This window comes from Macaca mulatta, chromosome 9 (assembly GCF_049350105.2).
Source record: "Macaca mulatta isolate MMU2019108-1 chromosome 9, T2T-MMU8v2.0, whole genome shotgun sequence".
NCBI lineage: Eukaryota > Metazoa > Chordata > Mammalia > Primates > Cercopithecidae > Macaca > Macaca mulatta.
The window spans coordinates 51,044,163-51,058,036 of NC_133414.1; the positions used below are offsets into that span (position 1 = coordinate 51,044,163).

The 13,874-nt window shown below is 34.8% G+C and overlaps 1 protein-coding gene across 1 annotated transcript in view; it reads right to left on the reverse strand.

The window, feature by feature from the left end:
* Positions 1-13,874, reverse strand: part of LOC144331425 (ankyrin repeat domain-containing protein 30B-like) — a 132,621-nt gene that overhangs the window by 40,020 nt on the left and 78,727 nt on the right. Inside the window, exons 32-35 of the mRNA XM_077947955.1 lie at positions 13,196-13,224; positions 13,031-13,103; positions 7,241-7,271; positions 4,262-4,334 (exon numbers count right to left, since the gene is read on the reverse strand). Coding sequence (XP_077804081.1) covers positions 4,262-4,334; positions 7,241-7,271; positions 13,031-13,103; positions 13,196-13,224 — 206 coding nt within the window. The remainder of the gene's footprint in view (positions 1-4,261; positions 4,335-7,240; positions 7,272-13,030; positions 13,104-13,195; positions 13,225-13,874) is intronic.

Here is a 13,874-nt window from a genome sequence, read left to right on the forward strand (position 1 = left end):
AAATGACGAGTTGATGTGTGCTGATGAGTTGATGGGTGCAGCACACCAACATGGCACATGTATACATATGTAACAAACCTGCACGTTATGCACATGTACCCTAGAACTTAAAGTATAATAATAATAAAAAATAAAAAAATAAAATAAAATAAAAGGAAAAAGTATTCTTCCAATGATAAGTTTGTTTACTCTGTTATCAATCTTCCCTTGCATATTCTATAATATACATATTCCCTTGCATATTCTATAATAGTAGGTACTTTAAAAAATTCACCAATGTTGATTACATTCATTTGATGTGTGTATATAGTACCATCACATACAGATATTATGAGCAAAAATCTCAGAATATTTCTAGAGATTACTAATTTCTCCATTTATTTATTTCAGTGTACTGAAGCTTAAAAGAGATTTTTCTCTTTTAAGAGACACAGAAGAAAAATCTTGTTCATATGATCAGAAAATTTAATTTTAATAACAAGTTTAAATAAAATGCTTATTTATTTATACTCTATTATCAAAAATATTCTAAACAGCTGCCAAGGTTATATCAAAGAATGAGATAAATTAGTTAAATAACTTAAGGATATGTCAAATATTAAGTTAGAAATCTGAAATCAGAAACCAAAGAATCAAAATTAGTAATTCATAATAAAGCTGACAAGGCCTAAAACAGATTTTACTTTGCATTCTATATTAATATAAGTATGGCTACATTAAATATAAAACATAAAGTTACTAAAAGAAGTGAGAATTAAATTTTCATGCCTTGTTTATAAATTTTTTGTTGACACACTATAAATGTACACGTTTTAGGGGTACATATTATCACTTAATACATTCACATAATCAAATCAGAATAATTGAGATATTAATCGCCTTAAGTATGTATCTTTCCTTTATGTTAGAATCATTCAAATTATTCTCTACTAGGTATTTTAAAGAGTACAACAAATTGCTCTTACCTGTACTTGTCCTTATGTTTTCTTCCAGTTTTTTATTAAAATCAGCTATAAGTCACTCAAAAACACCTGAGCTATAATTTATTAGCTGGCTATGTTTTCTTAATTTTTATTTTAAATAATTTATATCATATCTTTTATTAGAGTTCCTGCTCTCATTGAAACCAATATTTTTGCTGTGTATTTATAAAAATCTGTCTCATCTTGACTCTCTCATGTAGTCTCTAGGATTATCTTACCCTTCTTCAATGACTTATTTCCTATCATCTCCTTCATCTAATTTATTATTATATAAATATGGTGGCATCCATTAGATAATTTTTTAACCAAAATAACCTAGGACAAAAATTTACCCTTACATAGTTTATAGTATTACAGAAAAAATTAAAATTTAAAAATTACATGTTATATTTTGAAATATCTCTTCACAATTTACAGTTGTATTAGTTACCTCTTGCGTGGAAAAATGTGAGACTTTAGTTTTTAATAGTACCTTGTTTAACTGGGTTTGCCTTAAAATGGTATAGGTTGTTTCTATTCTGTGTGGCAAAAAGCTAAGTATAAATAACTGTATAAATTCTGCTTCTTCCAAGAAACAGAGAAAAACAGAATAAGTCATGGGGGGGCAATGATTGATTAATGAAAATCATATGTAGCAACTAAATAGAAACTTGTAAATAAATAACAATTGAGATAGAGATGCCCTCAAAAGCAGATACTGAAAAAACGTGTTCTGTGAGAAAAAAGTCTGGGGTAAATCATTTTTAAAAAGGTGACGGAGGAGGGAGAAACAAACAAGAGACATGATCAGTCAATCAAGTATGAGCTTCAGTCGTGAAAGAAAAGGAGAAACAACTACCCTAAGACATGTGACAAAATACATAAAATACAGACTTTTGTTAATAATATATTCCCATAATGCTGATCAGTATTTACACTATAATTAGTTATTTTGTTAATATCTGGGTAATCAAGATTTTAATTTTATTATTATATAATAAGACACTCAATTAGTTAAACATGGTCTTCAATCAATACCTAAAAGCCAGAACAGTCTTACTACAGAGAGAGAAAAAATTTAAAAAGGAATATTTCATAAACTTTTCACCTGAAGAAATTATTGGTAATAAGAATTTCAGAGTAATGTATTCCTTGAAAACATATGTTTAATAGAACATGAGTTTTGGCTGGGCTTTGTGGCTCAGGCCTGTAATCCCAGCACTTTAGGAGGCCGAGGAGGGCAGATCATGAGGTCAAGGGATCGAGACCATCCTGGCCAACATGGTGAAACCCTGCCTCTACTAAAAATACAAAATTAGCTGGGCGTGGTGGCACACACCTGTAGTCCCAGCTTATGTAGGAGGTTGAGACAGGAGAATTGGTTGAACCAAGAAGGCAGAGGCTACAGTCAACCAAGATCATGCCACTGCACTCCAGCCTGGGTGACAGAGTGAGACTCCATCTCAAAAACAAAAAAACAACATGAGTTGAGACTAAAATATATTACAATATTTTTAATCTAAATTCTACATGGAGGATACTAGAAAATACAGTGTAACCTTCTTTCCTGTTACTACATATCTCTGATTTACTGTCTTCTTATTTAAGACATATTTCCTTAAGATAGTGCATGTGAATTTATGCATTCTAAATATTAAAAGAAAATATAAATTTAAGCCACATTTAGAAATTCATTAGATTTAATTATAAGATACATTATGCATATTATCTCACTCGTAACATTCTATTACATAAAATAATCAATTGTCTGCTTATTATTCACATTGCAAACCTCTTAAAATGCTTTTTATAGGCAAGACTGTATTCTGGGTACACAAGGATGCACGCAAGTATGTTTTCTAACTTGCGGTATCTCATAGTGATGGAAGAGCTTCAAAAAGATTATTTAAATAACTAAAGAACTTCAAAAAGATTATTTAAATAACTAAATATAAAATCTTCTGAAATTTAAAATTTTCAAATGTGATCAAAGATCTTTGAACAATATGTTTAAAAACTGCAATTTAAAAATTCTGAAATTAAAATCTTACCATATGCTTATTAAGAGTCTCTGCTTCCAGAACTGGTTGTTTACTTAGGGTAAAACCTGCGTTCTTCATTTAGATGAAGAGTTTAAAGTATACTTTTAATTAAATAACTTAGAAAACACACTGGCATCCCTTAGTAATACAGATTCTGAGAAAGAGAATTTACATTTCTAAATTTCTACTAATATTTATTTATTTATTTATTTATTTATTTATTTATTTATTGAGATGGAGTCTTGCTCTGTCGCCCAGGCTGGAGTGCAGTGGCGCAATCTTGGCTCACTGCAAGCTCCACCTCCCGGGTTCATGGCATTCTCCTGCTTCAGCCTCCCGAGTAGCTGGGACTACAGGCGGCCGCCACCATGCCCAGCTAATTTTGTTTTGTATTTTTTAGTAGAGACGGGGTTTCACAGTGTTAGCCAGGATGGCCTCGATCTCCTGACCTCGTGATCCACCCGCCTTGGCCTCCCTAAGTGCTGGGATTACAGGCATAAGCTACCGCGTCTGGCCTCTACTATTATTTTTTAAATTTGAGTTAAGGTCTCGCTATGTTGCCCACACGGGTTTCAAACTCTTGGGCTCAAGAAATCCTCCTGCATCAGCCTCCTTGGTAGCTGGAACTACAGGCATGCACCACCATGCCCAAATAAATTTTCACAACTTCTAATATTATTTTGGTGTATTTAAAGAACCAAGAAGAGAAACTGAGACAAAGCTCTCTCCTAAAAACTACGTGATATCAAAATAGTAGGTGCAAAAATCCTATATGTTATATGGCACAGTTTTGGAACTGAACAGTATCAGAGAAATTCCTTGATTACTATAATAAGTAACTTGATCCATTAAAGATAAATTTAAGCATGAGTTTTTTTTTAAGTTACAATAGGATAATTTTAACACTCACAGTAAGTACACTTATCCAAATAAAAATTTACCAGGTTTTATATGTTCTCTACTGTGGAAAAGTTTTTTCTAATATAGTGCTCCTGTCACTATATATTCTCCAGCCCTTTCTTTTTATGGCCCTCACACCCTCAAAGTATTTACCAAACATTTGTTATTTACTAACGTAAAAAAAAAAAAAACTGTTTAAATCAACTACTCATATTTCTATAAAATATTTTTATCTGACCAACTTTATATTGCCAACATGAAATAATGATACTTACAGCACTGCAAAACATGAAAAGTAAATACTATACAGAACTAGATTCCAACTGAGAAAATCAACTTCACAAAAGACCATTTTACCTTGGTAGCAAGACTAAAGTCTTCCTCAAGTTTTGTAGGCTGTGAATTTTCAGTAGTCGGTTTGCCAAAAGGACTTTAGAGAAAAAAGATACAACATAAAGGAGCAAATTCATATATTTAAAAAGGAAATCTGCTAGTTCATATCTTGGTGCTCACTCCAAAAAAATGAGAAGAAAAAAACAAAATCTGGGGAAAGATCAGTCCTCGGTATATTAAATCATGTTTCTTGGTATAATTAAAATATGCCCTCTGTTTTTTAAAAATATCTTAGTTACATATTTTTGACTCTACCTCCCGAACCTATAACATCCAAAGAACACTCACTCTTAGCTTCATAAAAAATAGTGACAGCCAATATAATTGGCATACCCTGAGAATAACTCGTCCTCACAAACTGTCCTCAGTGATGAACTGAAAATGTATTTAATGACTGACATAACTTTTGATATCTAAATTGGAACAAACTTGATAACCTAAAATGAGGAAGAAAGATACAGTTCCCTTGTCCTTTATCCACTCTCTACCTCTGATTTAAAGACTAATCTGTGTCACAGGAAAATGACATTGTTTCTCAGCATAAAAACCACTTAAGAAGACCCTGTTGCTTTCCTTCACCCTAAAACACTACAGAGGGTGCCCTGAAATATTTGAAATGTTGAAAAGCTGAACCTACAAATATCAAATCACAAATGTATATTTCTTATTGGGAGTATTTTTCTCAACAAAAATTGAAACTTTAAAAATAATAAAATCTAACTACTTATTTTATACTTGTCCTTCCCTGTTCAGGGCTACATCAACTAGCAAAACCTTAAAAATCTTTGTACTTATTCCCAAGGAGAGAGACTGCTAGAAAAACTGAGTCCTGATAATTGGATTTCTCTAAGTACCGTATATACACAGAGAGAAAGATCTGGAAGTGGGAGCCACTATATATAGTGAAAGTGTCTCACTTCCACATCTTTCTTCTGCAGAGCTTCATGGCAGTCTCCAACCTTTAAATATTCTATTTAAAGATTACTATCTGTGCTTTGATGAGCTGAATATTTAAAGGTTGGAGACCGCCATGAAGCCCTGCAGAAGAAAGATGTGGAAGTGAAAGACACTTTCACTATATATAGTGGCACCCACTTCCAGATCTTTCTTTCTGTGTATACATGAAAAGATAAACTCAGTGACCAACCAAGAAGTTCTGAATTTACCTATTCCTGGAAAACAACTAAATGGAGACTCAGTCAGTCATTCACCTCCAGCATAAGCATGTTATCAAAAACCCAACTGAAGCTCCATGACTTATTTGATAGCCAATCTTACCCCTGCTTTACATGTACATGGTTACAACATCAGAGGCTTGGAAAAAGAGGCAAAGGGAAGGGGACACCTGCCTTGGGCCACAGATCTATGTAATTCAGCAACCTTCAAACTCCTAGCACTCAAGGGGCTCTAAGCCTCTCCAGTAAGATTTGGGGTGAAAGAACAGAATAGCACATTTCTATCTGATTTTAGAGACTTTTCCCAGTGGCTCATTTTTTTTTTAAATCTTTCCATAGAAACCTTGAAGCTTGTCCATTCTTCCAATTAAACGAGCAAAAAAGCCGTGACCTATTCAGGACTTCTTTTGTACCATATTTAATATGTCTTTCTAGATAACTCCCAATGTCTACTGTGTTTGTTCTAATTTATCTTCATCAAACTTGTCATAAGATCCAACACTCTGATCTCTTTGGTAAAACCCTTACTCCTACCAATCCTGGGATTATTTCTCTTCAGACTTGGCCTTTCCCTGCTAATTCCCTTGTTACCTACTTCCACTGGGTTCTCCAGCTAATTCCATTCTTATCCTTTTCAATTTGTTTAATTAGACCCATTTCCTCTTCCTTTCTATTATTCAAACACTCACTTACATGGTGATATAAAAACAAGAGTAATGGGCTTTGAAATGAGTTTAAATATTACTTGTTACCTCCTATATTTAAATAGGTCACTTTAAGTTTCAGACTCTCCATCTGAACAACCATTTTTCCAGGATATTAAATACAGGTTGAAATATGAAAGTATTTTGATTAGTCTCCAAGAGTCCTTAAAATCCTAAAATTCCATGTACTTTTAATTTTACCTATAGAAAAATGGGGCTGGTAGAAAGCAATAAAATAATAGAAGAAAAGAACACCAAGGAAAGCAGAGAAGAAAGTAATCAGGAAAAGATCATAGAAAAGTCATGGAAGAAGAAAAAAAGACTCTAGCAAAAAAAAGAAGAGTGCATGCAACTAGGCAGGGTACTGCTTTGAAGAAAAACTAAGCTGGGAAGTCAGTAAACCGAGAAATCTATAAGAAATAGCCTCTAAATATGATTAACATATTTCTATGTAGATATTCTCCAATAAGAGTAAAATAATTCATCTATAGGATTTACCTGGTCTCGCTTATGAAACAAAAACCTATGTCTTGTCACCACAGCTAAGTCAGATCTGCTCTAAAAACTTTGATGATAAATCAAGGTACTGGTTACCACTCTAACTGTTAAACATGTTAAAACAAAGTCTTGGATTAACCAGTGTTCTAAGGGAAATCTCTAAAATGAGTTAACGTATAACAAAATGTGACTTTGTGAATTGATCCCATCTGGACCTATACCTTGATCCTAGTGATACATAGGTCTCCAGCAATCTATGCCGAGAGGGAAGAGAAGGGATTTGGGAGCAAGGTAGGCTGATGGCAAACTTAAGGGTCAGCTACTTTTTAGCTATGAAATCATAGGCTAATTAATCAACCTCTCTGAACCACATTTGCCTCATTAATACAAACTAGGTGACAGTAGCACAGATGTTTTCCAAAGCTGTGTGATGACTACGTGAGATGATAAATATTAAGCACATAATACGTTGTCTAGCCTAGAGTAGAATACTCGACAGATAGTGGTCTCTTTTCTCTGTATTTTCTGAGTTAACATATACATTTTAAAAAACACCAAAGTCTTACCTGAATGTAGACTCTACAGAACTCACATCCACTATTAAAGAAAAAAGTAAATACATTAAATCAACAAAGATAAATAAAAGATACAGAATATTAAAAACATAAGAGGGCATGATGGCACATGTCTATAATCCCAGCTACTTTGAAGGTGAGGCAGGAGGATCATCTGAGGAGCTCAGGAGTCTGAAAGCAGCCTGGGAGACATCACGAGTCTTCAACTTAGTTTAAAAGAATCATGCACACTTTCATGCATAATTCAGGTCTTGGTTTAAAAAGCATAATACTCCAATGCTTTGTTACAAAGACTCAGATGATTTATTATAAAGCATTTATTTGGGACCATACATCGAGACTATAGTGAAATTATTATTAAGTATACTATGATGAAATTAATGCATTAAGAATGTTTATTTCCCCTCTTTTATAGATCTCAAATGCAAGGAAAAACAGAATTTATCACAATTTGATTATCTGCAAGTGAACTACAGTGTACAAAGAGTCATAATCCAAACAGAACCCTTTAAGACTGACAGAAAACTGTATTATTAGCAGAATTAGTATAAGCAGACAGTATCAACCTTAGAAAGTATAATTTCTTGATAAATGAACTTGGAGCAGTTAGAACAGAGTATACAGTAGTCTCTCTTTATCTGCTCTATGTGTAGAAAGACACACAACGTGATTTCCCTCTGTTCTCACACCACCATCATTAAAACAGAAGACATCTGTGACCAAATGTTGGAGGATTTTCTCCACCAATAAATAAGCCACCAATTCTGTACCAGAAACCAGCTGGTTGTCCCCTATTTAATTCCAACACTGTCTATCTAGAAAGAGTCTCAGATCCCATAGTCTGAGGGCTCAGTCTCACAAGACTGCCCTCCCACACCAGTTGCAAATCTGGATCTCTGAAACATCTAACCATCTGGTTTCATGTTGGGGTCCTCACAACTTCATCTTTGGGTTGGATTAACATGCTAGAGTGCCCCAAATCCTAAAGGAAACATACTTACCAGTTTATTATAAAGGGTATTATAAAGGAGACACATGAAGAGATGCATACGGCAAGTTATAGGGGAAGGAGCATGGAGCTTCCATGCCCTCCCAGGGCACATCTGCCTCCAAACACTTCCATACATTCAGCTTTCTGGAAGGTCTCTGATCCCAGTCCTTCTGGGTTCTTAAACAGCTTTACTACATAGGCATGAATGAAAAAATCTGTGGCCACTGGTAATCGATATAACCTTCAACTCATCTCACCTCTAGGAGGTTGAGGGGTGGAGCTGAAAGTCCCAACACCCTAATCATGCCTTGTTCTTTTTTGTGACCAGCTCCTCTCCTGAAGCTACCTAGGGATTGCCAGCCACCACTCAATTATTAGCATACAAAGACATCACTTTGGAGATTCTAAACATTTTATGAGTTGTATGCCACAAAACAGTGTTGAAGACCAAACATATATTTCAAAATATAATATCCATGGTTTTGATTTCTGTAATTTCAGTTACTCATGGTCAACCATAGTCCAAAAATATTAAATGGGGAATTCCAGAAATATATAAATCATAAGTTTTAATAAGGTGTCATTCTAAGGAGTATGATGAAATATTAAGACATGCTGTTCCATCTCACCCAGGTCATGAATCATCCCTTTGTATAAGCTAACTGCCCATTAGTCATCAAAATGGTCTGTCATCAAAATCCCAACCATCAATATTATCATGGCTCAATGATCCAGGGTCACGTGAAGCAGATGATCCTCCTTCTGATGTATAGTCAGATAGCCAGAAATAATTAGTAGCCTAACACCACATGACAACTCCTACCTCATTCACCTGACTTCATCTCATCACACAGGCATTATATCATTTCACAATCATCACACGAACAAGAAGGGTGAGTACAATACAAGACACTTTGAGAGACCACATTCACCTAACTTTGAATACAATATGTTGTTATTGTTTTATTATGACTTATTGTTAATCTCTCACTGTGCCTAATTTATGAATTAAACTTTATCATAAATATGCACATATTTAAAAAAACATGGATGTATAGGGTTCCATACTATCCACAGTTTCAGACATCCAGTGGGTGTCTTAGAAAATACTCCCCATGGATAAGGCTGATTACTGTACGTGTGTATGTCTGTGTGTGTGTGTGTGTGTGTGTGAGAGAGAGAGAGAGAGAGAGAAAGAGAATACAGATCTCCACTCTCCACAAGAAGCACATAAAAAAGACAGCACTTTTCCTTATACAAGACCCTTAGGTTTTGACAATTCTGGAAAAATGCTGGCACGCATACTCCCCAGTCTAGACAATTTTCCAGACCCTGGGTATGTTGACTGCTTCAGTTGCAAAGCGTTAGGTAGGATCTTGGGAGATTTCTTCTTGGACACCAGAAATATTAACCACATCAACAGTGTACCTAACAACTCTAAAATAATTCTTTTGAACAGATTATCACTGCAGAACTTGTAAGTTAACTCCAATTGACTTTTCAGTAATCTCACTGCTTGAAATTCTCACATTTAAAAGAAATTTGCCACATCATTTTCTCTCACTCCTCTCCTACTTTTCATTAGCCACTGTTCAGTCTCCTTTACGAAGTCCTTTGACTCTGTGAAATGTTGATATTTCCAGGGTTTTGTCAATGGCTTTCCTCTTATTCTACATCTTCTGCATCATGGATATACTCATTGAGATCTATGGCTTTGTCTAAAAATTATAATAAAATTATTCTAAGCCTGCATCTCCAACCAGAGTTCTATCTCCAGCTAGAAATACCTATAATAATCCAATTACCTACTGAAAATATCCCACATAAATGTTTCATTGAACTCAATATGTGAAGAAAATTGTTGTACTGCCCCATGATTGTTTGCACTTTTCTGTTGACCTGACAATTTCTGACTCCTTCCCCATGAGCATTCCCCACGTGGAAACTTATGAATGACCTGAGATTTTTTCTCTCCCCTAGCTTTTTAAACTCAATAATCACTAAATCATATTAACTGTACCTCTTTTCTGCATTTGCTTTATCTTTCCATTCCCAATGGAAATACAAACTTATTTATTTTATATTTATATTTCCTAGTTAGACATGGCCCCTTAACTGATGGCTTTCACAGGGAAAAAGAAACCCTACCTGTAGGGGATCGGACAAAGTGGTTAGAAAAATTATAAAGATGGTTATAGAAAATAGACACGAACCTTCTTGGAAGGCCGGTGGGGTTGCATAGCTTCAGTAAATGATTTGGCTGAAAGTAGCCTAATCCTCTTTACTTTGAGTTGATAGCAATATAGCAAACATCTAGGGAATGTGGCAGAGTTTATCCAAATAGCTTGTTTACTCACGTGGTCCTAAGACCAAACTTTGATCATCCGAGGGTGCATGATTGCTCTGTACTGGGGGTCAGCAATGTTAATTACACTCTAGTGGTGTTTATTCGAGATCTTTGTCATTTACTCTGTACTAAATAATGCGAACTCTGCCACCTCATCGAGCCAACAATGCAGACTCAGGCAGCAAAGCCCCTGAGCCGCACTGACAGGCAAAATATCTATTTCAGTGTACGTCTCTCATCCCTTGCTAGGTCAGGTTCCACAGGATGGAACCCGCAGGTGGTGACCCGCAAGATGAATGCTGCAAAAGGATCACGACGGACCACTCAAAAATGAAGGTGAAAAGGACTGCGCAGTAAGTGAGTCAGTAAGTCATTGGTGCCCACTCGGGATTTCCAAGTTCCGGGAGAATTGTTCAGGCTAGGGTTTCATCATGGGACAACAATTATCAGCAGAAACAGTATATAAAAGTATTGAAAAAGCTGCTTAAAGTTAGTGGAGCCTCGGTATCGCAGGCTCAATTAAGGGACCTAATGCAAACTGTTGTATTCCATAACCCATGGTTATGGAATTCCAAATTCAGCTCACCAAATGGTTTTTAGACAAAGTTTTATTGGAGTACAATCATGCCTATTTCCTCACACACTATCTATGACTGCTTTCATGCTACAATGGCAGAGTTGGAAAGCTGTGATAGAGACCACATCACCTAACATATTTCCTGTTTGGCCCTTTACAGGAGAAGTTTGCAAATCTCTGGTTTGTACCATGACCAGTATGCCCTAATACTTTAATCTAATCTTGGGACGCTGCTGCTCAAACAATTCCAATGAATCCCTGCATAAAACATTGCTGGCTTCCTACACATAACCATTATTTATTCTTTCTTGCTACAGAAACACAAGTTAATTTATATATTTATTATCCCATTACTCCCATCTCATCTACAAAACAAGAAATGATTCTAAGCTAATCACACTAATCACATTTGCTTTTCTAGTGACTGGTACAAATGAGTATTTGTACTTGGGATGTTGATGCAGGAGAAATACTTGAGTCTGGGAGGCAGAGGTGGTAGTGAGCTGAGATCACGCCATTGCACTCCAGCAGGAGCGAAAGAGTGAAACTCTGTCTCCAAAAAGATAAATATTTAAAATGTATTCCTGTATGTTAAATATTTTCACTTTAATTTTTAACATTAATTGAAGCAGTAAATACTCCCACTTCAATAAAAGCTCTCTGATACAAGCTGTCATTTAATGTTGACTTTTAGTGGCTATGAAAGACAGCCTAATTAAATGCTTTCAGAGTTAAAATGACAAACTATGAGGCCTTAAATGAAAGTGGAGCTAATTGTATTAAGTACAACTAAAATATATGATAAGTAAACAAAAAAGGAAGTTCCAATATAATATGTACAGTACAATAAGACAAGAAAACAAATTCTACATATAGTCTATAACCGCACACATATGTTGAGAATTTTTGTTTTTTTGTTTGCTTTTTGAGATGGAATCTCACTCTGTCACTCAGGCTAAAGGGGCACAACCTCAGCTCACTGTAACTTCTGCCTCCTAGGTTCAAGCGATTCTCCTGCCTCAGCCTCCAGAGTAGCTGAGATTACAGGCACCCACCACCACAACTGGCTATTTTTTGTTATTGTTAGTAGAGATGGGGATTCACTATGTTGACCAGGCTGGTGTGGGACTCCTGACCTTAAGTTACTTGCCTGCCTTGGTCTCCCAAAATGCTAGGATTACAGGCATGTGCCACCGTGCACAGCCTGTTGTAAAATGTTTTAAACATGCATGGAAATGACAACAAAAAACTAATTCAGGCTGTTTTGTACCTCTAGGCAATTAATTACAGTAGCATAAAAAGACACCAAGGCCAAATGCTTTGGAGTCACTCTTCTAAAACACTGTGTAGCAAAGAGTCATCAAGGAATGATTGCTTGATTTACTTTTTAATATTATAAGTCACACTCACACACACATTCAGTCAGCTAATTAAAAAAAAAACTGATTTTCTTTAGATTCTCAGAGTGACAACACTCATAGCTGTCATGTCAGCAAGTGAAATTTTCCTCTAGGTAATTACCAGAATTCCAGTCAGTATTTGAACCACTGCAAATATTTGACAGTCTCAAATTTCACCTGCCTTGAAACCAAGCACATACAGAAATTGCAAGTTGGAAACTTTATACTATCAGGACATTAAAGTAGAACCACATGAAGTAAAGCGGATTTTTTTTTTTAAATCTCTAAATCTTATGCTTGTAAATGGCATTTTTTCAAACATAAATACTAACATTGGCATTATTTGTATCAAATTTTCCCATCAAATTTTGAAAAGAAAACAACATTGGGAATAAAAAGGCTCTCAGCATTTCAAATATTTTAATATTCTTCTTTCCAGAGTTAAAATTAAAATTACAAAATTTACCTGCTTTGAATGTTTGTATATCCTTCACTTCTAAGGCTTTATTTGGAATAGAAACTTTCATTCCACAAGTAGGCTAAAGGGTTTGGAAACAAAATAATTAATATATAATGTATACTTCATAAAATATGTAGTTAATACTCAAGATAAAAATATAAAAGGTATTACCTTAAGAAGACCATCTTTATGAGGAGACTCTAAAAGAAAAGGGACGTATATAATTGATTATATGCAAGCCTGTCAAAGCCTACCAAACATTCATACAGTGTGAATATGAAGATGAATCCTCATGCTTGAATTGAAAAGGGATTACACTAAGTTTTGGGTTCTTTTGGGTGATTGTATTTGTTAACATGCCTACTTGACAGAAATATACCTAAGAAAATTTCAAAAATAGATTTCACCAAACATGCTGTGAAGATTTCAACAGTGAAAATATATTTAAAGTGACAATAACTAAAGCACAAAAATCCTAATAGAAGTAAGAGTAAGCTGCTGTATAAGGAAAGAAGTTGTATTCAATAAGATGACCAAGTCATGCCCCCACCACCCCCCAACAAAAATAAATACCCAAGATAATGGTAGAATGCAATATTATATTGTTAAGGAAACACATCAGAATCACTTATGTCAATATACTACATGTAGCTATTATGTTTTTCAATTTGTCCTGTAATTTAGGAATTGCAAAGCTGTGATGAGATTTCAAAAGTACAATTTACTTATCATTACAGAGAATGTTCTAAATTTGTCAGCATATCTACTTATAGAATAAAAGTTAATAAACATATTCATTTTTGTACCTCTGTGAAATACAAGTATTTTTACATTGATGGGGTTCTCTAGC